The 26,556-nt window shown below is 42.3% G+C and overlaps 1 protein-coding gene and 1 long non-coding RNA gene across 4 annotated transcripts in view; one reads left to right on the top strand and one right to left on the bottom strand.

The window, feature by feature from the left end:
- Positions 1 to 8,880, bottom strand: part of LOC138975976 (uncharacterized) — a 37,578-nt gene extending 28,698 nt beyond the window's left edge. The window contains exon 1 of the long non-coding RNA XR_011458832.1: positions 8,334 to 8,880. This is a non-coding gene — a long non-coding RNA (uncharacterized lncRNA). The remainder of the gene's footprint in view (positions 1 to 8,333) is intronic.
- Positions 2,043 to 26,403, top strand: LOC138975974 (uncharacterized). 3 transcript variants are annotated; one of them, XM_070348756.1, is made up of 7 exons: positions 2,043 to 2,195; positions 13,033 to 13,368; positions 14,260 to 14,906; positions 18,678 to 19,050; positions 19,622 to 19,696; positions 19,979 to 20,058; positions 21,194 to 26,403. In XM_070348756.1, exons 2-7 carry the CDS (start codon positions 13,116 to 13,118, stop codon positions 21,347 to 21,349), a joined length of 1,584 nt encoding a protein of 527 aa, XP_070204857.1. In that variant the 5' UTR covers positions 2,043 to 2,195; positions 13,033 to 13,115; the 3' UTR covers positions 21,350 to 26,403. The 3 variants fall into 3 exon arrangements, with proteins under 3 accessions (XP_070204857.1, XP_070204855.1, XP_070204856.1); XM_070348754.1 differs by having other exon boundaries at positions 13,029 to 13,368; XM_070348755.1 differs by lacking the exon at positions 2,043 to 2,195 and adding an exon at positions 6,944 to 6,989 and having other exon boundaries at positions 13,029 to 13,368.
- Positions 26,404 to 26,556: the final 153 nt, after the last annotated feature.

Raw genomic sequence — 26,556 nt, 5'->3', positions numbered from 1 at the left:
CTTTCATCTTCAAAGAAAAATCTCCGTTAATGTGCACTGACGTGTGTGTCTCCTTAAGGTGTTTCTGCTGACGCTGCATTTTATCGTCCTCATCTCCCCTCCCCCCCCCCCCAATTTGTATCCACACGCTGCACACACACACACACCCATCCCCCCTTCCTCATGAACCCTCCCCTCTGCCCTATGAGGAGTGTTTTACTCCCTTCGGACGTGTTAAATACTTATTTCATGAGATGACTGTGTTTTACACATTTGTGCTCGACTATTTAAACAAACCATCAAGTACTTGTTACAATTATGATGACAGTGGTTTGATATTTCATTTGCACTGCTTTCTTTAGCCGGTACAGTCTGTCGTTTTGTTTTTCACTTTTAACATAGACGGGGGAATCGAGACGAGGGTGTGGTGTATGTGTGTGTGTGTGTGTGTGTGTGTGTGTAAAAACACCCCCGTCCTTACCATTCTCACTGCCACCAACTGAGAAGGTTATTTCCCTTTGACCATTAATATGTCCCTCTATAAGTCCTTGTAGAATCTTAATCCACCAATAACTCCCTAACCGTGTGTTTGACTGGTCCCAATTTTTGTAAGGACCGTCTCAGGAATATATAGAACCTGTTCACCAAGTTTGGTGACGATCGGTCCGTTCATTCTTGAGATCTATATGCGAACACAAACACACAAACAAACAAACAAACACATCGACCGAATCCTATACACACCCCTATACCGGGGGTGTAACTACTGGACCGATCTTCATAAAACTTTACATGAGAGTTCGTGAGTAAGATATCACCACAATTTGTTTTCATATTTTTGATAACTGTCTTTGATGACGTCATCCGGCTTTTTCTGAAAGTTGAGGCGGCACTGTCACACCCTCATTTTTCAACCAAATTGATTGAAATTTTGGTCAAACAATCTTCGACAAAGGCCGGACTACGGGAATGTATTTCAGCTTGGAAGCTTAAAAATTAATTAATTAGTTTGCTCATTAAAGTTGTCATTGAAATCGAATTTTCAGGAGCAGATTAAAAAATGATTGCATTGTATTCCTCATCTTCTCCTGAATTCAAACATATTTAGATATGTCATGTTAACTCTAAAAATGTGCTCAGAATGAAAGAAAATAGGTTCAGTAAGTTCTGCGGACGCGTGCTTCGCGGGGGCAAGCGTGACCCGTCTCGGACGGTCTTCGGTGTGGTTAGCCGAGACTACCAGAATGTAGTCTCGGCGATGACTAGTTTGTGGTGTTGATCCTGACTGAATGTTTTTATATCGCTTCACGCGACTTGTTTTTCTTTTCTTTTTTTAGATTGTGTGTGGCAAGTAGGCGAGCAAGGAAGACAACTCTTTAATCCACTATTTTTACTTTGATGAATATTTGGCTGGAATAAATGACATAAGAATCACCTAGGTTATTCATAAATCGATGATAAATTGATTGCTTGATTAATTGCTTGATTGATTGATTGGTGATTGATTGATCGATTGATTTACTAATTTGATAGTGCCTGCTTGTTCGTTTAATAATGGATGGATAAAATGCTTAGGATGCAGCAGAAGCTACAACAAGGACCAGTTTTTACCTAGAAAAAATATAGGCCAGCTTGCGAAACCGCTGGTTAACATGCACCAGACCAACCAAAATTTAGAAATTAAGTTAAAGAATAGAACAGAAAACACGGAAGGGATACAAAAAACAAGAAAGGTAGGTTGTTGGAACGTTTGTTATTGACAAAACGGAAGGGATACTATATGATATGCCTCAATAGAGAGAACATCTCAAACAATGCAGAAAGGACACAGGAATAATGATGATCAGTCTATCTAAACCAGTATCAATTAAAATCACACACACACACACACACACACACACACACACTGACAAACACACACACACACACACACACACACACACACACACACACACACACACACAGGGACAGTGAATGCCGAATGAGAGTTAGGCAGCGGACACACTGAAAGTGTACTTTTATTTCATTGGAATACTTTACAGAAGACAGAAGTACTGTCTGGCGCCTGTACCACAACAAAGCCGCAGGTAATCACAGTGCACGAGGAGAAAGTTACCTCCCTTGGATCACCCAAATGTGTATTACACCCGACCTCTTCCGCATTGCCGAAACTTGTGGTGCGAGCAAACCAAATCATCCCCGCTGACACCTGCCAGGTAACTCTTTCTGTCTTGTGTACACAGTCTACGCAGTTTTCAGTGAGTGATAATCATAACTATTGTTGTGTATGTTGAATTGTATAGAAGCGATAAAGCTTGTCTGTTTATCAAGCGAGTCGCTGTCTGCTGTCGGTTTGTTAGTCGACGAACGCTCGAAATGAGGGCAATGAAATGCGGATAGCACGCTACTTGAATGTAGATCGCTGGAACCAGAGACATACATTCTATCTATGTCTGCTGGAACGAATCAAAAGAAATGGGATTTGGTTATTCAGCGGTGTCTTTCAAAGGCAGTTGTATACCGAAAGGGAGACTGCTGTACTATTTAGCTCTGTAGATGTTATTTCTAGAGAAAACTCACTACAACGTAATAGCCGTTCTCCTACTTTTGGTTTCAATGCATTCTTGGAATGATATGGGATTTTCTTCTACAGCGGTTTGTTATCCTTAGCGGATTATGACTTTATTCAGTTATTCTGCAGAAAAACAGATATGCGGGAGAAAAACTGTTTGTTTCTGCAGCATTTCTGCATAATGTCATCTTTCGCGAGAGCAACGTTTTTTTCTGCAGTAAAACAGTTTTGCTGCAGTAAAATTGAAATCAAGAATGCTGCAGTAAAACGGTGATGTTGTTTTACTGGAGAAAAACTGTTTACACTTTTTCTTCAGCATTTTGGCATTATTCAGTTATTCTGCAGAAAAACAGAAATGCTGGAGAAAAACTGTCTTTTCTGCAGCATTCCTGCATAATTTCATCTTTCGCCGAAGCAACGGGTTTTTCTGGAGCAAAACATTTTACTGCAGTAAAATTGAAATCAAGAATGCTGCAGTAAAACGGTGCTGTTGTTTTACTGCAGAAAACCTGTTTACACTTTTTCTGCAGCATTTTGTACTGGCTCATTTGTGAATGAATGCAAATGCGCTAGTACGCTATCATACAGGAACACAACTCCCAATGTAGGTTCCTTCCACTGTATTATACAGGTATGACAAACATACACACAAATACACACAATCATGAACATAAATGCTAGGTATTCAAAAATCAGGTACTCACAGGTTTGGATGCAAAAACAACTCGAGATTACAATCTCGTGCACAATTTTACTAACAAAACCCTCTACCCTTCACTTATGTTGAGAAATACACAAAGGGGCGGGGACGTAGCTCAGTTAGTAACGCGCTGGCTTTGTAGCCAGTTGGTCGCTATCAGCGTGGGTTCGATCCCCACGTTCGGCGAGAGATTTATTTCTCGGAGTCAACTTTGTGCAGACTCTCTTTGGTGTCCAAACACCTCCGTGTGCACACATGCGCACGAAAAAGATCCCACGTTCATAGCGAAAGTCTCAGGGCTTGGAAAACACGAAGACACGCATGCATCAGTCTCTCGTCTCTGATTACCATGATCGTATTTCGATACTTTGACGAGACAAACCCAATGTTGGTGTGACTCCGGCAGACTCAAATCCCCGTCTGCTCTGCCTACTAAACACTCATTATATCTTATGTACTTAAGATCTTATAGACATATTTTAACTCTGTTCATACACAGAATTACACAGCGTCTATGGCCGTTCACTAGGAAATGTATCTGAATACTAATTCCTTCCACTGGCGACCTCGGTCTACTCAGTTCCTTTCGTCCTGTGACCTCTATGGTCCAACTATACGGACAACCATAACCTTGCAATAACTTCGCGAAATCCCGTCGAATTTCAGCTATGCTGGTACGTCTGGAGTTAATATGATACTTCGGCGGCTTCTCAGATCCTTCATACTTGTCATCTTGCCGCTCAGACCGGTTATACGACGCACTGCACAACATAAATAGCGGACATCTTGTCTTAGATATCTGTCTGCTATGTTTACAGTTTACAGTGTTAGTCGATTCAACTTATGCGATAAACACTCTAGCGATATTCGAATGCTTATTCCATTTACCTGTTAAGTGCTTTCTTGTCGCATCTATCCGGGCTTCCTCCCTCCCGGCCGATTACTTGGACAACCCCTCAATGTCCAAGGACAGTGGTAAAGTGTAACAATACCCTAGTTGCGATTTACAACATCAACTATTCTCGGTCAGTGAGCTGAACTCACAGTGCGTGCCACACACTTTGCTATGTCACGCTATATCTCTGGTTAGCGCTCTAAAAGCGTGGAGGATATCACTGTCAAACTTTGCCTGTTACAGTGTTATTCGTGATTTCCTTCACATCATTTTAATGTTGGAGCACGCGAGCCCCCCTCTGTCGAGAGATGGACTCATCCAGAATTACCAATAGTTGTGCGTGACACGAATGTATTTTGTCTGTCTATTGGTACACTGCGGAACAAACTATTATACTATCCCAGGGGGCGACGAATACAAACGCTACTTTACAAGGTCGTTCGTTTTTCTCCAGAAAAACTGTCACAGACTATTCTGAAGAAAAAGTTAATCGCAATAATGCTGCAGAAAACCAAGTAAACATTATGCTTCGGAAAAACTGCAGTAAAAACCGTTGCTTCGGCGAAAGATGACATGATGCAGAAATGCTGCCGAAAAGACAGTTTTTCTCCAGCATTTCGGTTTTTCTCCAGAATAACTGAATAATGTCATAATCCGCCAAGAGCCAGTACAAAATGCTGAAGAAAAAATGTAAACAGGTTTTCTGCAGTAAAACAACAGCACCGTTTTACTGCAGCATTCTTGATTTCAATTTTACTGCAGTAAAATGTTTTGCTGCAGAAAAAAACGCTGCTTCGGCGAAAGATGACATTATGCAGAAATGCTGCAGAAAAGAACGGTTTTTTCTCCAGCATTTGTCTTTTCTGCAGAATAACTGAATAAAGTCATAATCCGCTAAGGATAGTTTGTTGCAAAAGCGGTTGTATACTTAAATGTAGACGGCTGTACTATTTAGCTCTGTAGATGTTATTTCTTGAGAAAAATAACCTTTATGTCTACTTTCGGTTTCACTGCATTCTTTGAATAGTGAGGTAGTTCAAATTTCTGATAAATCATGCAACGTTTCTTGCTTAGGGAATTGCTCAGCGGTTGCAACGGAGCCTTGAAATTGTCATTCATTTATATGTTTTTACCTCAGCTATGTATATAGATAAGAGTAGAGAGCAGTATTATAAACTCAATTGAATTGTTTTTGTTTGAAGCTAGAGTCTACCCCTGAACAAGGTGATTACACTTTTTTCAAGTGGAGTGCAATGAGTGCTAAAATAGGGCTTAACGCGTGTAACTAAATACCCCATGCACACTTACTTTTGAACTGTGGTGATTCTATACTATCCATATACACTATTCATTTAACCTCGACATGCAGTTGCGTTTACGTCAAGGAATAGAACGGCCCGCATGCGCAGAACTCACTTTTGGTTTCGCGCGCTTGGATCGCAACTTCAGGGAAATTATTGTTGGTAGAATTTGTGTAAAATAAGAGATCTCTTTCTTTTTTAGACGGATTATATTCTGTGTGTGTGATTTCTCTTTGAGATTGGAATTCAGTGTGTGCAATTCGGACATCGATGGTCAGGTGAGGTGCACTTTTTCTTCGGATTTTAATTGTTCGTGCGAGCCGTGTGGGGACAATGGCGGCAGAAGGTGACGCTACCGCCAGTACGAGTACTGCAAAGTTAGAGGACTCTTTGACACAGACAGACATTCTAAAATCCATGCAAACCATGATGAGCCAAATGATGAACAAAGTAGTTTCTTTAGAGGAAAACTACAACGAACTGGCTGCTAAAGCGCAAATGTGTGATGACACAAATGAAGAATGTGACACGGCGGGCGAGGCCCGGATGTCGATGACTGTGCCACGGGAAGTGGTGTGACAATTCGTAACCAGCAAACTTCTCTCGCCGGTGAATCCGGCACTCAGATTGTTGGTGAATCTAACAGCCTGAGTAACATCACTCAGATTCAAAGAGAGAAGGCTAGTGAACCTAGCAATACGCAACATGTTGACGATGAGAGTGAGAGTGGCTTTTGCGTAGTGCTGGACAGTCAGGATAGTGATGTTTTTTTCCCAGATGGAAGCGGATCTGGAAGTGGTTGAGCCAGTGGGTATGCCTGTGAATGAGAAGTTGGCAAATATTACCAAAAGTAGGTTTACTGTGCGAATGCCGGAACCTAAACTTAAAGAGAAGATGAGTGCGGTTTTAACACCAGGAAACTGCTTGGAAACAAGACCCCCCCGTTTGAATGAAGAAGTCATTGAGAAGGGGAACATTGATAAGATGGCAAAAAAGGTCGACATGAGACTCTTTAATGTTCAGAAGCTTGTGGGGAAAGCAGCTGACGCGTTGGTTACAGCGGCGCACACAATGACACATTACATTCGGCAGTTGTACAGATGACAGCCAGCGACTGCTAGCCAACATCACGCCAGTGGCAATGCGTGCACGGTGTGCGCCGAGACTAACAGACAGTTCGCAGAAATCGCAAACCAAATGCTCGCGGCGAGCGGAAACGTCATAGCCTTTTTGGGAGCCGCTCAGCAAGAACTTTCGATTCGTAGGAGATTCCAACTGCAGAGTGCTTTGCCAAAAGACTTTGCATCTATTTGTGGCAACGACACCATACCCATTACAGACAAACTTTTTGGTGACGATGTGGAGAAAGCGATTCGATCAGCCAAGGAAACTTTTAAAATCAGGAACACTTCACGTGAAAGTGCCAGTCGTTTCCATCCGTACAGGCGTGGTTCACAGTCAAACAATGAAAACGTCATACCGAGGTCAGAGGTCGGGAGCATCACGGGGGAGAATGTAAACAAAGATGGTGAACAAGATGTGGTGAGAGACTTGTACCTACAGTTAGACAGCATTGAATGGTCGCTTTGTGAAGATGTGAAGGATTTCAGGGCAGGCCAGATTAGTGAACATGTCAAGGACTGGGGTTCAGTCACTAGTGATCATATCATTTTGGATATGGTTAAAGGTGTGGACATTGAGTTTAATGATAAACCACGTCAGGAAAAGCCAGCTCATGAAGCACGGTTTTCAGAGAAAGAAACAGAAGCTGTGGCAGCTGAAATTGAAGAACTGTTACAGAAAGGCGTCATTACTGAATGCACTCATTCTGACCAGGAATATGTATCCTTTATCTTTGCACGCCCCCAAAAAGATGGTAGGATCAGAATGATTCTAAATTTGAAACAGTTGAATAAAAGCGTTGAATACCACCATTTCAAAATGGAGAATCTTAGAGAAGCTCTCTCTCTTGTGACACCTGGCTGTTGGTTTGCATCATTGGACTTAAAAGATGCTTATTACTCGGTGCGCATAAATGAAGAGTCTCAAAACTTTTTGAAATTTTGGTGGAACAACAGAATGTTCAAGTTCACTGTTTTTCCAAATGGACTAGCATGTTGCCCCAGATTATTCACTAAGATACTAAAGCCTGTTATGACTTATCTGCATCAGATGGGGTTTATTTCAACCATTTTCATAGATGACACGCTACTGTTTGGAGACTCAGAACTGGAATGTGTACAAAATGTCAAAGCATCTTTGGAGATTTTTCGAAAACTAGGTTTTGTGGTTCATCCAGAAAAATCAGTATTCAAGCCCACCCAGTCGGTCCGATATCTAGGATTTGTGATAGACTCTCAAAAGATGACTGTGACGCTTACTCCAGAGAGAAAGCACAAGATTTAGGACTTGATCTCTGACATGTTTTTGATGAAAGAAGTCCCGCAGTGGGGCACTGCGGTTATGAAATTAAAGGCCCCTCCTGTTTTTGGAACCGCAGGAGCTTTCTAGTTTGCTGTTAGGTAGATTTTTGGTTCCTCTTTCCTGTCATGCTCTCTTTTTCTTCATGAAGTCTTTTCTTTTTTCTGCCTTCTTGCTCATTCACCTGTATTTTTTCCAAAAATCTCTTCTCTTGCCGCTTGTCTCGCGATTCATGTATAGTTTAATCTGTTAGTGTTCTGATGTAAGTCCAGCAGTAGATAGGTTAAGCCTATTTTAACATACTGGAAACTGGTAATCTTCCAGTAGGTATTAATTTAGTTTTACTAAAGCCTGCTGGGACACAAGTAATGGGTGAGTGCATTTGTAAACAGGAATCGCTTGACAAGTGGCCCCCTTCATCCCCCCCTTCCTCGTCCTGATATGGCTCTGCGTAGTCGGCTGGACGTTAAAGGCATATGTACTCGATGACTATACACGCTAATTGCTTTACCAACAGCTGGAGACATGCTAAATTAAGTTCCCTGCAAAATATTGTGGTCTAGGACCCCTTCAATGTTGAGATATGTTAATTTTCATTTTGATCTGGATCGTCCTATTTATAGATTTGGCAACACATGTAACGTTGATGCAAGGGAGCTAACACCGCGGCTTTGTTGACATCCTCACTTTTTCAGAGGCTAGAACAAGCTGTAATGCATGTATTATGGTCCGCGCATGGTGACATATCGTCATTATATGGTCTTATGGTGCGTTTGACATCGATTATGGGCAAACTACACTTTGTAAACACGGGAGCGCGTACATATGCCTTTAAGCAACAAATAAACAAACAAACAAAAATTTGATGAAAGAAGACTCCATCAGGAAGCTGGCAAAACTGATAGGCACTTTGGTTGCTAGTTTTCAAGGAGTTATGTATGGTCCACTGTGGTACAGGGCATTGGAGAATGACAAGACTCGAGGCCTCAGAGAAAATCATGGAGATTATGATGCTACGGTGCAGATTTCTGTTGAAGCACGAGAAGAAATGAAATGGTGGATAGAGAATGTCAGTGCATCCTATACTGTGATAGATGTTTCACATGGGGAACCAGATTTTGTCATCTTTTCTGATGCTTCTTAGAGTAGTTGGGGCTGTTCGTGTGATCTAGGTCGGTCAGGGGGTCATTGGAATGCCCTGGAATCTCAAGAACATATTAACGTTCTAGAACTCAAGGCAGGTCTGTTTGCTTTGCAGTCATATCTTGCAAATCAGTGTGACATTCATGGATAACACTACTGCAGTTGCATGCATTAACAATATGGGCACCAGTCATTCTGTTAGTTGTAATAAAGTGACCAAAGACATTTGGAGTTTTTGCATAGCAAGAGACATTTGGCTCTCTGCTGAGTATGTGCCAGGGAAGGACAATGTTATTGCAGACGCCGAATCTAGGAAAACTAATACTGACACTGAATGGAAGCTTTGATCAGATCTGTTGTCTGAAGCTCTTGGTAGAGTCAAATTTGAACCTGAGGTAGATTTGTTTGCTTCTAGACTGAATCATCAGTTGCCTATATATGTGGCATACAGGGGAACGTCCCACTAGTCCGAGGGTTCACTAGTCCGAGGGTTCACTAGTCCGAGGGTTCACTAGTCCGAGGGTTCACTAGTCCGATGGTTTACTATAGACGCTCTCTTTTCCAGTTCGTCCCACTAGTCCGAGGGTTCACTAGTCCGAGGGTTCATTTGTCCGAGGGTTCACTAGTCCGAGGGTTTACTATAGACGCTTGAATTTCCAGTTATTATACCGCCCCTTAAAAGGCGGTATATAGGTTTCACTGTGTCTGTCTGTGTGTGTGTGTGTGTGTGTGTGTGTGTGTGTGTGTGTGTGTGTGTGTGTGTGTGTGTGAGTGTGTGTGTGTGTGTGTGTGTGTGTGTGTGTGTGTCTGTCTGTCCGCAAATAGATATCCGATGTTTGAGAACCGATTTCAATGAAATTATGTGTGAGGCTGTAGTACAACCCAGGCTCGATCCTCTCCATAATTCAGGTTGGTGGGATAACTAATTGACCCTCACGGGCAAAAGGAAACCCGAGGTGCTATATTATATATATATAATATGACTAAAAACTGTAGGCAGTTCGATTACGTAATTGTCCAGTCGGGGCGGTATCCTGATAAATTTAATATCCTTTCTTCAGTCAAAATATAAATAACTAAGTTTCTTGGGGGAAATAGTCTGAGATTTCTTCAGTCAAAATATAAAACACCACATTATCTTTTTGAATGAAAACAACTCAGTGTTTTTATGAGAATATTCTTCGATTTGGTTCCCAAAGCAGTGAAAAACACACGCACGCACACGCACATCCACGCACACATACACACACAAAATAAAAACAAATCAAATTGAATATCCTTTGTTTAAGCGTCCCTAGTGAACCCTCGGACTAGTGAACCCTCGGACTAGTGGACCCTCGGACTAGTGGACCCTCGGACTAGTGAACCCTCGGACTAGTGAACCCTTGGACTAGTGGACCCTCGGACTACTGAACCCTCGGACTAGTGGACCCCAGTCGGACTAGTGAACCCTCGGACAAGTGAACCCTCGGACTAGGGAACCCCTCTCGACATACAGGCCAGACCCAGGAGCTTATGCTGTGAATGCATTTCACTTGTTTTGGGGCAACATAAAGTTTTATGCTTTCCCTCCCTTTTGCCTTATCTCCAGAGTGCTGCAAAAAATTCAGAGAGACCAGGCAGAAGGAATAGTGGTGGTACCTTTCTGGCCAAGCCAACCTTGGTACGCCAGGATTGCCAACATGCTCACAGAAATACCAGTACTGATGTCAGCAAGGACAGATCTAATCGGCTTACCAGGAAAGGAGTGTCAGCATCGACTGGCAAGAACACTGCAGCTGATTTTGTGCAAGGTATCAGGAAAAGACTCCGACAGTCAGGGTTTTCGCAGCAAGCTTCACAACTCATCTGTGCTTCGTGGAGATCTGGCACATCTAGACAGTATGCACACTACATACAAAAGTGGAAAGTGTATGCTCGCAAAAAGGGCATTGATTCCGTTCATTCGTCTGTGAGTGAAGCTGTTAACTTCTTAGCAGAACTTTTTCAGTCTGGATTGAGTTATAGTGGAATCTGCATAGCCAGATCTGCATTATCATGCTATTTGAGTATTGAAGGATGTGAAAGTTTGGGTGAACATAAACTAGTGAGAAGATTCATCAAGGGTGTGTTCGAGCTTCGGCCTGCTTTTCCCAAGTACAGTGTTACCTGGAATGTAGATATAGTGTTGAACTATTTGGAGAATCTTCAGCCTCACAATAAACTTACTCTTAAGGAGCTGTCCAGCAAACTTGCAACAATGCTTGTTATTTTGTCTGGCCAACGTTGCCAAACTGTATATATAGTCTGTCTTTGGATAATTTAACTATGGAGAATAATCGTTGTGTGTTCAAAATAAGTGAAAAGCTGAAACATTCACGGAAAGGTGTACATCAAGAGCCTCTGGAATTTCTTGCTTATCCTCAGAATGGAAGCCTGTGTATAGTATAGTCAATGTACTGAATGAGTACATTAAAAGGACTCAGAGTTTGAGGGGAGACTTAAAGAAACTGTTCATCAGTTACCAGAAGCCTCATGGTGCTGTTTTTAAGGATACTGTGTCACGCTGGATTAAAGACATATTGAACAGAGCAGGTATTGACACATCAGTGTTTGGTGCTCATAGCACGAGGGCTGCTAGTACATCAGCAGCGGCTGCAAGGGGTGTTCCCATTGCTACAATCATGAAGGCTGCAGGCTGGTCTTCGGAGTCAACATTTGGAAGGTTTTACAAGAAGCCACACGCTGTCAACATGGGTCAAAAGTTGTTGGATTCTTTCCTGAAGAAGAACTAAAGTGTTGGATTGAAGTTTATTCTAACCAAGACTTTATGTTGGGACAGTTTTCTGTTGTCTCATGTACACTATTGCTCTAAAAATTCCTTGACGTAAACGCTACTGCATGTCGAGGTTAAATTACCACGAGCATGCAAGGCTTACCTGTAAGGTGCAGCTTTCTCTGGATTTATCCGAGATATGCATCAGGAGCGTTTATGTCAAGCCCCTCCCTTAATTTTCCCTCCCTTTCTTGTCATGCTTGACCTAGCATTGTTATATCAGTTAATAGTGTACATTCGTTCTCTGAAGTGTGAGTTCTGCGCATGCGGGCCGTTCTATTACTTGACATAAACGCTCCTGATGCATATCTCGGATAAATCCAGAGCAAGCTGCACCTTACAGGTAAGCCTTGCATGCTCGTGGTAATTTTGACATAACACTTTTACACAGCGTAAACAAGGACATTATCGATTGGATAATCATTTTATCTCGAATAATTGAAAGTTTACACATAGTTAATTCCTCGTGTGTTTTGTTATCCATTCAACCTCCAAACTGAAATTTTTAGAGCTTTTTTCAAATATGTACTCTCACAAGAGTGTGTGTATAAATCCGCTGTTATGAAGAACAGTAGGGCGTTAATGAAAAGAAAGATTGTGCCACTGAGAAGATCATCGATTCACAAGCCAAGGCGTTTACATTTGAATAACTGAGCGCTCTGAAACTAAAGTATTCCTGATGCGCGGTGACATAATTTCAAACCCCAACCCGAACTGTTTAGGGACTTGAGACAGGTTTTTTGTTTGTTTAATAGTACCCCTTTACCCTGTACCGAAATTTGACTCATTTGGCGGAAGTGCATTGTTTCAAAAGTGGGGAAAATGCCGTTTTCATGTTTAAAAAAACCAAAAAAAACACGTGTGTATGAGAAATTGAATAAAACACGCTTAAACCAAAATTTTAAAAAAAGTCTTCGCTTATTTCCACCTTTCAGTTTTTCCGCGTTTTTATAAGAATGTGTTTGTGTGCACACTTTCTGTAACTGTGAACCTGTGTACACGCAGGAAAAGAACAAAACGGTCACTTAGTGGAAGGTGAGTCATGGTTCAAAATTATTTTAAGCAAACAAAAATGGCAGACAACTGGAAAAGTAAACGGTCAAATATGGTTTGGAAACATATGACATAATTGTTTCAGACACACAACAGATGCAACATATTCTTGTTTTGATGAAAACTGATGGTTGTATTTTTTTCTTGAGGCAGGTGAACCAGGACAGTAATCTGAGAATGACCCAATTTCAAAGTTCAAGAATGGCTTTAATTTTAGGGAAGGAATAATCAACAAGATGGAGGATAACAATTCCGCAAGTCAGCACATCAACCTGAAAGTGAAGGGACGGGATGACAGTGTCGTTCACTTCAAAATAAAAAAGAAAACACCTTTTAGGAAGCTGTTGGTAGCGTATTGTAACAGAGAGGATATCCCAAGAGAAGCCGTCCGGTTTTGCTTTGAAGGAAATCCAATCAAGGATGAAGACACACCAGCCGTGTTGGAGTTGGAAGATGGTGACTCCATAGATGTGCGCCAGCAACATACAGGTAGTTGTCATTCTTTGTGAATTTCACCCTCACTGAAGTCTGCATGGGGTACACATTTTTTCTGCACTATGGAGTCTATATGTTCATTGGTGTCTAAACGTTGTTTTGTACTTAGCCTGAATTCAAGTGATCAAGGGTTGTTGTTCTTTTGTACTGTGCCTGTAGTCTTAAGTTTTCATGTACTCTGCCTGTAGTATGCATGTTGATAAAGTGTTTCTGTACTGTCTGAAATGGGTCTGTAAGTTGTAAGGTAATTGAACGTTTTAAGTTTAAACAAATCTAAGACATTCACGGGTACATTGACCAAGTGGTTTGTATAGGGGACAGACAGATGAATAAGTGAAGCAAAAACTTATCTCAGATAATCTCCGACCGTCTTGCCCGAGACTGATCACAAGCAACGTTTTATGAGATAAGTTTTCGCCTCGTTTGTTTGGTCCCCCTGTCCACACAATAAAGACCATTGGGTCGACGTAATTGTGAATTTTTGTTTTGTTAAACATCAAAACGTTCCAGTACCTTAAACACTTTTTTTCTTTCGAGGTATCCGAAACTGAGGTAGAGCAAAGGTGCTAATTTACATAATTTAATCACCACCTTTAAGACACCTTAAAGACACCCTTGGTGTACTTTCTCTTGCTAGGGGTTACCATTTTTATTTATATTGATTCTTGATTTTGAAACGTTAGCAGTCTATCTATTTTTGGATTTGGACTGAATCTGTGGTGGGTTTTGCATGCATAAATACGCAGTTGACATGGGAATCACATATAGCTGCTGATATTCTGTGTGCTTACGTGCGTGTGTGTGTGTGTGCGTGTGTGCATGTGTGTGTGTGTGTGTGTGTGTGTTTGTGTGTGTGTGTGTGTGTGTGTGACGCTATCATGGCAGGTTTAACAAGAAGAAAGACAGAGTGTCCAGTCTGCCATGACGATTTCACCAACCCCAAACTGCTGCCTTGCAACCACCTAGCGTGCCGTGACTGTGTTCTGTCCTGGCTACAGAAGGAAGGGGGACAGGGGGGTTGCCCCCTCTGCAGAGCCCCCATTCTCTTCTCCACACAGCAAGGTCAAGGTCAGCTGGCCACCATGGTCGATTCGCTACCTACCGACCGCGTCACCGCGGCTCTAGTGGAAAGTCAAAGAGTTATCAAGGGTCCACATATCTGTGCCATGTGTCAAAGCAATGTCGCTGCTACTTCATATTGTTTTGCATGCAGCATCAAACTCTGCAAGACATGCACCAGATATCACCAGAAACTTCCTGTGTCCAAAGACCATTCCCTGGAACAGATCAGTAAACTAACTGCAGAGCGATTAGCTGCGAACCGAAAGGCAACATGTAACAACCACTCCGATAGGCCGGCTGAACTGTACTGCTCCGCCCACCAAGAGCTCATTTGCATGATGTGTTACCATACCGATCACAGCAGCTGCCCAGAGGTGAAGGCCATCACAGACGCGGCGAGAAAGAAGAGGACAGAGTTGACACAACAGTCACAGAGACTGAAGGAAAAAGGAGAGGAATTCGCAAAACAGGTATGTGATCCTTCGCCTACCCTTTCCACCAACTGTCACCATTTCATGCGATCAATGTTATCACTCCCAGGCATGCATCCCACGCCACACACACACACACACACACACACGCACGCACGCACGCACCCACGTAAACACGCACCCTCGTAAACACACACACACACACACACACATGCGCGCGCGCACGCACACACACTTCTAATTTTTCAATTTAAGGCATTTCGCTCATTTGCGTCGCTACTCGTTTGTTGCGCGTCGGAGTATTGCATTTCATTTCTTATTTTATTTACTTTATTATCCCATGGCTTGGAAATTTGGGTCAAAGTCAACTTCGCCAAATTAAGGACATGCTTAAAGACCTGTAGGACTTTAGTTCTTACTCAGAAGATCGCTTACACTACTGCAATGTATCATACACACGTGAGAAGTACCACTCATGAGATAACAATATCGTTCAAACCACACATGTGTATATTATGTAAATGAGTTCGTGTCAAACTAGTCTGGCAGGGACCTACTTTTTTTTTACTGCTTATGACGCGAAAGTCACCGACACAAACCATTCTGATAATCATCGCTCCACGGCTATCGCCACTGAGTTTCTCTCTGACAGCATGCTAAATTATTGCGCGAATCTATCAAAACAAGAATACAGAGTTATCTCCCATATGTTTTTCGCGAGCACTGATCTAAATTTGAGATCAGTGTTCGTGAGACGAAAATGATTGCAGATTGGCTGACTTCGACAGTGATCTCCGTTCTGTTCTTCACAGTAATGATAAAGACATCAGGGCCGGACTACCGGGGGGGTTATGGGGGTTGCGCAACCCCCCCCCCCCCCCTAGCCTAAACATGTACCTTACTTATTTAATTTTTTTTTATTATTGCTTATTTTATGCCGTTTCATGCAAGGAGCGACCATTTTCCTATCTCAGAATATGACCTACCCATCAGCTTCAGGGGGCTTTGCCCCCTGACCCCCACAACGAGGGGGGGGGGGGGTTCTAGGGTTTCCGGACCCCCCCCCCAGCCCAAAAATAAAAATATTGAATGAGGTATGCATTTCTTTATTTTACATTGAGTTTCAATTTTTGGGGTATTAATCAGTGACAAAATCTGCTGCCTGAAACTGGTAATGATCATCCTCAGAATGCACCAGATTGCACCATTTTGCATCCTTTTTTTCAAAATTTTCCGGGGGGGCATGCCCCCGGACCCCCCTAGCAAGCTAGGCACTTCGCGCCGTCGGCTCGGCGCTTCGCGCCTTCACACCCATATCTTCACAATATACTTTTGAAAAAAAACAAAACATAAAATGAACTGATCCGCCCCTGCCGCCAGGGGGGACATCCCCCTGGGTCACCACTGGCAACCCCCCCCCCCCCCCCTCCTCTTCGCTTAGTCCGGCCCTGCACATCGTTTTAAGGTCAGAACAAGTCGACATTTTGAGACTGCTGTCGGAAGGAGACCGTGATATATGGTTGCATCACTCTCAATTGGTTACAGAAAAAATCGTCTGCACCGGTGCGCACCGAAGCCAAAGTTGATTATCACGTGACACTTTAGAGTTGTTTGCACAGTATATACATCCGCGAAAGATAGCTCGCTTGAAACTGTCTTACATATCAATTCCTTTGTAATTTAAAAATTACACAACACCATGAAAACTCATTATCGACGATCGCGAATCTGCTTATATCCATAACACAATTACGAAAAGATCTAAATATGTAAAAAATCGATTTCCTCTCCAGTGGCCGAGGTCTTGTCGGTAGCCCAAATAAGTTAGGTTACGCATGGAGTTACGAACACGTAAAGCCTACGTATTCCGTAGCTCCGCAAATGCGTAACTTGGTGGTCACGACGCTTGCTTAGTCGTTTGCGGAGTAACGAAATACGTAAGGAGCTAACGCTGTGCGCAAAGTTGTACTATTTTTAGTGAAGGGGTATATCCCGTGAAGTCGCGTCTAATTAGTGACGTCAAAAGCCCCAAGGAAGTCTAGTAGTCTCGGCGATACTGAGAATTCTTTCTTTTTGTGTACTTTACGTCATGATGTTGTGTTTGATTACGTAATATAGTATTCGTTTTGTTCTTTATTACGTTGTCGAAGCTGAAGCTCCAAAGCACCGCGGCGGACATTTTAGTGAAGTTGAAATCCACACCTTGCTAGAAAAAAAGAAGCAAAGCAATGAGGATCTGTTCAGCAACATCCGTTGACGGCTGAAGTTACGCCGCAAAAGCATCCGAAAAAATAACGTGCTGCCCGCCATGTTTGTTCGCCACCCGCGTGCTGCGCAAAGGTTTACGACAGGGGGGGGGGGGGGGGGGGGGGGGGGAGCTGTCGTAACTTTACGGTGAACGTAGCGGCGCAAGTTTCGCTACGCTCGCGTCATGCCCACCACGTTTTCATCTTACGGTGTCCGTAGGCTCTGCGCATATGCGTAAAGCCGCTACGTAGCCGACAAGACCTCGGCCACTGAGAAGGAAAACCAAGGCATCCTGTCAGGGATAGAATGAGACCCGAAGGGAAGTAACTCATTTTTGACCTGAACGTTAATGCACGACTGCATGGAAACACTTTTGCACCTGGTGTTTCCCCTGGATGAATTTTGTTCAGGACTAACACGTCACGCTACATCTTCTAGAGTCACGTATCTTTGCTTTGACGTGACAGATTGCACGAGTCTTTAGAAGATATTGAGGTTCCAAAAAAAGCGTCTTCAATGTGTAGGCCTACGCCTCGACTGCGGGACGTTTTGAGTAAAATACACGATAGTGCGGTATGTAGGATAAACAGAATACTAAAATGTGGCTTGCTGTGACGTATCAGATTTACACTCGTTACTGTTCTGACAAACTAACGGCGCTAGAGCGCTCAAAACAATTCCATTCGCTGTATTCACCCTCTCTGGATAACCTGCACATGTCAAAACAGTTGCAGAAACACAAACCTCAAAACCGTTAGGTTTTTTCTCTTTTTTCACTTTTGGCAGCGTTCACTCTAAATTTGCAGCGTAAAACGGACTCGTTTCTGTCTACAGCCAAAGCTTTTATCACACAAAAATTGCTATATATGACAGCTAAGACGGTATTTGTTACATTTTAGCAGTGTTCACCCCGAGTTTCTCCTGCAAATAAAAAATATTAGCAAAATCTCAAAGTATGTGCGAATCCCCTAATATGGACCATCTTCAACAAATCGAAGGAAATAAAAGCTAAAGGCTATTTTCATTAATTCATTAAGAAGCTTGCTGGAAATAACCTATAACTAGCCCTCGAGATTAAAAAAAAATATTACAAAAAGTCTTCTTTTCGTGGAAGTTGATAATTTCACTTATTTTCACTCTGTTTTTGATAAGCTTCTTTAGTTTCCTGGTGTGCTTCAAATAATGCTCTCATCGACCCGAAACAGATAAATCTAAAGCATATTTTAATTAGTCTGACTTGTACGCTAAGTTGTATAATGTTATTTTGAAGTATAGGGGTGGCAGTAGCGGAGGGTGATTCGTGAAGGCCGCTTGACTGGTCCATATTAGGCGCCCAGGCTCCTAATATGGACCATTTGTGATTTTTTCTGTATTTAATTTTTGCTGAATGTCTATCAAAGCTATTTCACTCTAATTAGTCCTAACGGTTAACATAAGAGAGAAGGACTACCAAACACAAAATGAAACTTCTTCGCAAGAAAACAAGCTAGTTATCAGCATGAAACAAAAAGTGGTCCATATTAGGAGCCCTTCCCCTATTCTCTATATATGTTTTTGCTTCAGATCAAGACTGCACAGGACAGGTTCGAAGACATGCACAGGAAGGCGAATGACGCCTTCGATAACATCCAGGAGAGTGTGGAGAAGCGACGTCAGGAGGTCCATGACCTCATTCAGACGGACGAAGACGAGACAATGACGGCACTGAGTGCAGTGAAGAAAATCAGTGCAGCAATGACATCACAGTCTGGGAACATCGATCACCTGGTGAAGTCAGCCCCTGATGACGCATTTCTGCAGACGCTTGAGCAGCTGAAGTCACGTCTGGACGACCTTGAGACAGAGAGTGGAACGACCGCCGAGGTCAAGTATGATGGAGATATCGGTCTGGACAGCAAACAACTGACCCGTCTGAAATCAAATCTGGCTAAACTAGGTAACGCCATTTCTTTCAAAAAGCAAGGAAAGAAAACACAAACAAACATACACACAAACTAAATGAATAACATATAATAGTCACAGCTTATGACAATTCTCATCTGGAAACAGATACCTGTTCTTAAAAACTTCACATTTGTATTTGTAAAAGGAATAATTCCTACACCAAAAGTCTCACAAATCACTATATAAAGTTGTTCTATATGATTCTGAGTGACAATAAGTGTCACTTTGCAATAGGAAGTGTTATAAAAGGTTAATTAAATGTTGCAGAAACGGCAAAGAAAGAGCGCTCTTCCCACCATTGAAGCTCAGACACTTCCACTGGGTTATTTCCCTAGTTTTTGGACGTGACGCTTGTTACTAGGTTTCACTCAATCAATCGACTAAACTATGATTTAGGTTTGACATTTGTTTACATTAATACCTTCAAACACAGGCATATTATATTTAACGACAGGAAACTTGTTTAAACGAATACATAAAGATAAGTTCTTAGAGCAATTGTACGGGAAAATGAATACGTACAGTATGTATCAAAGAATTAATTTTGTAATGGGTTGTTACAGGAACGATACAGAAAAAACAAAAGCAGACATCTACATCAACAAAAGCCTCCTCCGCTACTGCCACCCCGTCGTCAGGTAATCAACGTTCTGACATTCAATGTATGCTCTATTGGACATGCTTGATTTATTGATGGTTAAATATTACGTATGCTTGGTTGTTGTTGTTGTTGTTGTTGTTGTTGTTGTTGTTGTTGTTGTTGTTGTTGTTGTTGTTGTTGTTGTTGTTGTTTTGGTTTTTTTGTTGGTTTTTGTGTGTCTTTGTTTGTTTCTTCATTTCAATGCTAGGTTTTCATTTTACTGATTATTTTATTTGTGTCTGTGTCCGTCTGATCACATGAACAACTGTTGCAACCTCAGCCAGGAGAGCAGCGTTGGAAATTACCCTTCATGTGGGAGACAGAGTCATGCCGGGACTGGACTGGGTGCATGGCAATGAAGTAAGTGTAGGGTTCTTTTGTTCCCTAGCAGTAGCCAGTGCCACATGCATCCTTGCCACATGCAGAAGTCTGTCTTGCTTACAGCCTCGCCACTGTTTTTTTGTGTTTGGCAATCATTGTTAGCTTTCATTTTCCATGTTAGTTTGTGATTTTGTTTAGATACCCTGTTGATCAGGGGCCCGGTAGCTCAGTTGGTAGAGCACTGCCGGGACTTGTGATCGAAAGGTCGCAGGTTCGAATTCGGGCCGGGACGGACACGGGTCAACTTTATGTGCAGACCCAGAGACGGAAGCCATGTCCCACCCCGTGTCATCACAATGGCACGTAAAAGACCTTGGTCATTCTGCCATAAGTGCAGGTGGCTGAATACACCTAAACACGCAGACACCTGGGTAGCGCGACTCCGTTGCTGCTAGCTTTCCACTGGGAGGAAGCGACCCGAATTTTCCAGCGATGGGACAATAAAGTAATGAAAATAAAAAATGAAAAAAAAAAGGAAAAAAATGATCAAACTATCTTGCAAGTATGTAAACAGACAGACAGACGGTCTTTTTACCACACACACACTCACACATGCACACGCACACCCCACACATACACACACACGCACACACACACACAGACAAAGCCAAAGTAGTATATATATATATATTCAAAAATGAACCAAAAGGTGCCATTTGTTTCATTGTAAGGAGGATTTATAAGTGTTCAATATTATCATTATTATTAAAAAAAATCCATTATTATTAATAGTATATAGTATTATTATCCCTCCCAGGCTGCTTGGTCATCAGCCCCGACCATCAGTCCCCCCCCCCTTCTCTCCTTCGTCACATACCTTCTCCTTCAACCCCTTCCTTCTCCATTAGCAGTATATACCACCCACCGTTCCTCGTCTACTCAATCAGCAAAATACCTGTCACCGTCCTCCCCCCCCCCCCCTCCCCTCCCAACTCCCCTTCACCCCTTTTTGTCGATCCTTAATGAGTGCAATTCCACCCACAACCCTTTACCCTTTTTGTCGATCCTTTATTAGTGCAATTCCACCCACCTTCCTTGCATGCTCCCCCTTTTTGGGTTCATCCTCCTCTGACTCTTTTCAAAATGAGCAGTGAGCAGTGTCTTGTGTGTGCAGAATGGGGGAGGACCGGGCACGGTGACGGCGGTTCCAACACGGAGGGGAAAAACGCCAGGCTGGGTGGACGTCCAGTGGGACAATGGCGGTGGCGGTGGCCTTGAATGGACCTACCGTAATGGAGCTGCGGGCCGCTTTGAGCTGGAACTGGCCTGATCCACACTGCCACCACTCTGTGTACTCTGTACCGAGTACTGTTACGTGTTTGATGCTAGATTTTCGTCGCCGTTGTGGTAGATCACAATCGCGACATAACACCCCAAGAGCTTTTGTTCTTTGTCTTCGTATAGATAAATAGATAGAGAAATAGATAGAGTGCTTGTGTGTGTGCATGTGTGCGTGTGTGTGTGTGTGTGTGTGTGTGTGTGTGTGTGTGTGTGTGTGTGTAGGTTTTGCTGTTGTTGTTGTTGAATGAATTGTATTTCATTTAAGACCAAGCGGTTGAATATTATAAGGACACTTGAGCATCCAGCAGCCTCTTGTGCAGAAAGAAAACGTAGAACGAATTATGACAAGGAATGCGCATGCTCAGATACGGTAAGTGCACAACTGTTTAGCTTTCCAAAGCGCATGCTAAGAAAGTTACAGCATGGTTTTTCGGGTTTTCCCAACCCTACTCTATGAAAATTTAAAATGGCGCATTTGACCATATAAGTGTAACTGAGTGCTGAAACACAACAATCACCTTTGGAGGCGAAGTCCAATCAAACAGGATTGAGAATTTAAGGGTGAATTTCTTAGCCCTATAAAAACTGTTTTGGTTACACAAAGGAAACCAAGAACATACACAGAGACCGCGGCAGCCAGACCCCACCACAAACAAAACTACAATTCACAGGTGTTGCCTGTGAGCTATAAATAGCCCCAGACGACTCTGCAGAGTCTGCTGTGATAAGGGTGACGCAGTAGTCTCCCTGTCACACTCGCCCCCGTTTGAATGAACTTTGTCCCCAAAGTTTCGAACCCAGGACCCGCTCTACCCAAGCGACCAGTCCCCGTGTGAGGTTCGTCTGGATGAGACAGCACGAAAATAAGGATAAGATTTTATATAGTCCATGAGGGTAACCTCACAGATATTCGGGCTGCTTTCTCCCTGGGGAAAGCGAGCTGCCATACAGTATACGGCGCTACCCATTTTTTTCCTGCATGCGTGTATTCATGTTTCCAAGCCCTGAGACTTAATGCTGTGTGAGATGGAATTTTTTTTAACACTTTATTCCAAGTCGCACGGGTATTTGATGGCCATTTTTATCTATGCCTATACAATTTTGCCAGGAAAGACCCTTTTGTCAATCGTGGGATCTTTAATGTGCACACCCCAATGTAGTGTACACGAAGGGACCTCGGTTTTTCGTCTCATCCGAAAGACTAGCACTTGAACCCACCACCTAGGTTAGGAAAGGGGGGAGAAAATTGCGGCCTGACCCAGGCCTGAACACGCAACCTCTCGCTTCCGAGCGCAAGTGCGTTACCACTCGGCCACCCAGTCTCCCTGTAACGGGCGACGCCAAATGTAACCGAGTGCTGAAACACAACAATCACATTTGGAGGCGAAGTCCAATCAGACAGGATTGAGAATTTTAGGGCTTATTTCGTTGCCCTGTAAAAACTGTTTTGGTTACTCAAAGGAAACCAAGAACATACAGAGAGATGATACAATCGTTTATTTAACGTCACTCTGTAAAAACATTGGCGACATTTGTCTTAGATTAAAAACACACACAGGCGCGCACACAAACTTTCCCTTTATGTACAGAGAGATATGTAGAGGTTACATGCCGAGTCTCAGTGATTATCAAAAATAATGGTCGAAGTTAGCGGATCATGAAAAATGCGAGCTTTTTTTGATAATCACTGAGACGAGGTATGTAACCTATTTATTCCTCCTTTCTTCAGTTATTCAAAGAAAAGAGGAGTTTTTGTGCGAAAGTTTGATCGAATCATATTCACCCAACCAGTCTACCTGCGCAGGCGATCGATTAATGCGCGGTTGTATAGTTCCGTGCAAATCATTCAATTTTGTTAACACTTCTTGTCAGTTTCCATGTTTTGAACTAAAATCAAGTACACAGTTATGTTGTCATTCTGCTGTGGCGGTAAAGGCAGATAGTGTGTGTTCTGTTCATGTTTTGGTATCGCTCAGGAAATGTTCTTTCCTCGAATGTGACTAGCAGACGAAGTTTTACACCCGTGTTCCAACGTTAAAAACTGTATGAAGTTTAGTTTTCTGGGGCAAAATAGTGCATAAAACCGCTGCATGTTCTTTAAGTTGATTAAATGTTTGCAATTGATTGCGTGTGATCTGTTTATAAAATGAAATATTGTTGAAAACTGACCGTCGGATTGCAGTCTTGTCGATGCAGCCGAAATCTGAAAGGGGAACTACTCGTGTCGCTAGACAAAGTATGAGAGTTACCGTTTTCCTTGGAATCTTGCTGGCGATAAACGATTGTGCACGGCAGATCTGAACACAGGCGGAAGGTATCGTTCACTGGACCACTACTTTCATAGAAAGACTACAAGGTATGAGTCGTCTGTGTTCTTGGAGTCGCTTCATGCGGACAATTTTTTTGTTCAAGACGGTTTGCCTCTTCCTACAGTCTGTGTGATGTCAAATAAATGCAGTTGAATGATTGTTTTAACTGTATGTACCTTTAATTTTCAGCTGCCGTTCGCTGCAGGTTGTTTTTAACCATGATTTGGACGAATGTTCGTTTGCGAACCGCTACCCTGTAGTTGGTAAGAAATCATGCATCCCGCACCGAATATGCATACCAGTGCTCATTGGTCTAAAACATATGTAAATATTGCAGCAAAGGGAAGCTACCCACGGGAGTTTCAGTTTAGGTTTTTGGCATAACAACGGAATAACAGTAACCGTGAACGAAAGCGATGCAGACGATTTCAGTCGACCAATGAAAATAATCATCGAATATCCGACCAATGATCGCATCGGACTACTATCTCCTCGGACATACGACGATCATCATTCGCACAGGATCTAAGTGGTATGCCGTTGACAGACACGTTTGGTCGCACAAAATACGGTTTAAAAACATGCAGCGGAGAGGCAGCTAAATATAAAAGGTACAGATAGTTAGAACATTCATTTATCACGGCATTTGTAAAGTTACAAAGATTCTTGACATTGGCAATTATTTTTTGCACAATTTTTTTCTGAAGTTAGTAGAGCACGACTCGAAGCTGAGTGACATACCTTGTAGTCTTTCTATGAAAGTAGTGGTCCAGTGAACGATACCTTCCGCCTGTGATCTGAATTCAGAAAACAACCAAACAAATGGATTTTATATTGAGATTCATGTGTTCAAGCCTGTAGTTGCTGGTTTAAATGCGGTATGGTTGTATTGTTTGCTCCAAAAATGTATATTTTGTACATTACTGTATAATTAGAGTGTTCTGAACTTTTGAGTCGCAAAAAGTAGATCCACAATGTGTACAGTCTCTACCCATGAGCTATCGAGGATTCAGGCCCGTAGTTGGGTAAGTGATTTTGGTTGTTGGGTAAATTACCGAAAAATAACTAGCCCTACAAGTTGACAGAGAGAAAGAAGCAGAGGGGGGAATAAATATTATTATTTATATATACAGAGAGATGATGATAAAATCGTTTATTTAACGTCACTCTGTGAAAACACTGGCGACATTTGTCTTAGATTAAAAACACACACAGGCGCGCACACAAACTTTCCCTTTATGTACAGTGGTTCACCCCCCTCCCACCCCCCGCACACTCTCGCTCATCTAATGAAAAGTGGTAATTAGAGATACTTGGATATAAAAGGGTATTCTTAAAAGGTTCTGATAAAAATATAAAGTAGCTATGAGGAACAATGGCGTTAGTTGCAGTAATATCTCTTCATATCCAGGGACCAAGTGGGTGCGTGTGCACAAGTCTAGCGATAAGTTTGGGACCTTGCCACCCAAGGTCTTTATTAAAACTTAAAAGATAGCTTAATTTTCCCCGAGTACGCTAGTACTAGGGCTCAGCAGACTTTAATTGTCTGTCTGTGTGTGTGTGTGTGTGTGTGTGTGTGTGTGTGTGTCTCGACTTAACAGCTTCTTGCTGGGAAACTAATGGGCGCAGCTCGTTCAAAAGTTGATACACTAACTTGATAATAGGTCCGATTGATCGTATTAAAACTTCATAATGTTACCTGGGACCTAAATGCGAAATAAACCACACAAAAAAGACGCTTGTTTTAGAACCTCGATCTCTTCTAAAGCCTCGTGCAATCTATTACGTCAAAGCAAAGAAACGTCACTCTGAAAGTGTGGCGTGACGTGTTAGTTCTAAAGATTCATCGAGGGTAATTAGCGAGCGCAATTTGTGTTTCTATAATGACGTTTGTCTCGGTGACTTTGGCATCATAAGCAGTGGAAAAACAGGTCCCTGCCAGACTTGCTTGACATGACCTCATTTACATGATATACACACGTGTGATTTGAACGATTATTATCTCACGGGTGTCTCTCTCACGTATGTAGGATAAAACACATTTATCAATAGAACATACATGCAGTAATGAAGACGTAATATATTTGCGGGCCGAAAATTTGAATTTAAAAAGATGCGACATTCTGGCTTGGTTTTGGACTTTTTATTGTGTTGTTTATATATATATATATATATATATATATATATATATATAAAACATCAGAAATTGTGAAAGAAACAATTGAAAGTCAGCAGAGACTTTCTTCCGAGATTTGTTAAAATCTCTTAGCAGAGAAAGAGAGAGAAATAAGTATCCCTTCACAGACAGCCTATTGGCAGCATCAGACCCTCCTCAAGGGGGACCGAGATTTACAAAGCAAAGTCCCTTTGTGGGGGACGTATCACAAGGTAATCTAGTCCTGAGGAGGACCATTGTTTTTGTACCTAGACCAGACACGTGTTTCGACACTATTGTGTCTCATCAGTGGTCAGGTGGTACTGATGGCGAGAGTTGTCAACCCATGGTATCCAACTAAGAAGCAAACCACTCTCTGAATGGTAGCTTCTGTTGGCATGGGAGACTACCCTCATCTGACAACCCCAAGGGGATATCTGTGAAGGGAAACACTTTGATTTAAAGCCAAAGTTTTTATATAATATATATTAAATTGTAGTGGTGGTATTTTTTTGCAATTTATTTACTTTTTGCTGTAACACTTGGAATATTTAAAATAAAAGTGTCTGTATTTGGGAATGATGATTTTTTATTTGTTTTGTAGGTTGGTTGTGGTGATGATGGTGATGGTTTGTGGATTGTTGTTGTTGTTGTTTGTTTGTTTTTGTGTGTTGAATTGTTGCTGTCGTTGATGATGATGATGATGATGATGATGATGATGATCTCAATGTC

Source organism: Littorina saxatilis, linkage group LG9 (genome assembly GCF_037325665.1).
Source record: "Littorina saxatilis isolate snail1 linkage group LG9, US_GU_Lsax_2.0, whole genome shotgun sequence".
Lineage (NCBI taxonomy): Eukaryota > Metazoa > Mollusca > Gastropoda > Littorinimorpha > Littorinidae > Littorina > Littorina saxatilis.
This window is presented reverse-complemented; position numbering and strand designations above follow the sequence as displayed.

What these genes read in the sequence shown, in the direction of transcription:
- LOC138975974 (XM_070348756.1), top strand. Translation starts at nt 13,116, where the DNA reads ATGGAGGATAACAATTCCGCAAGTCAGCACATCAACCTGAAAGTGAAG. An exon ending in TGTGCGCCAGCAACATACAG is followed by an intron (nt 13,369 to 14,259) that starts GTAGTTGTCATT and finishes CTATCATGGCAG; the next exon opens with GTTTAACAAGAAGAAAGACA. An exon ending in TACTGCCACCCCGTCGTCAG is followed by an intron (nt 19,697 to 19,978) that starts GTAATCAACGTT and finishes TTGCAACCTCAG; the next exon opens with CCAGGAGAGCAGCGTTGGAA.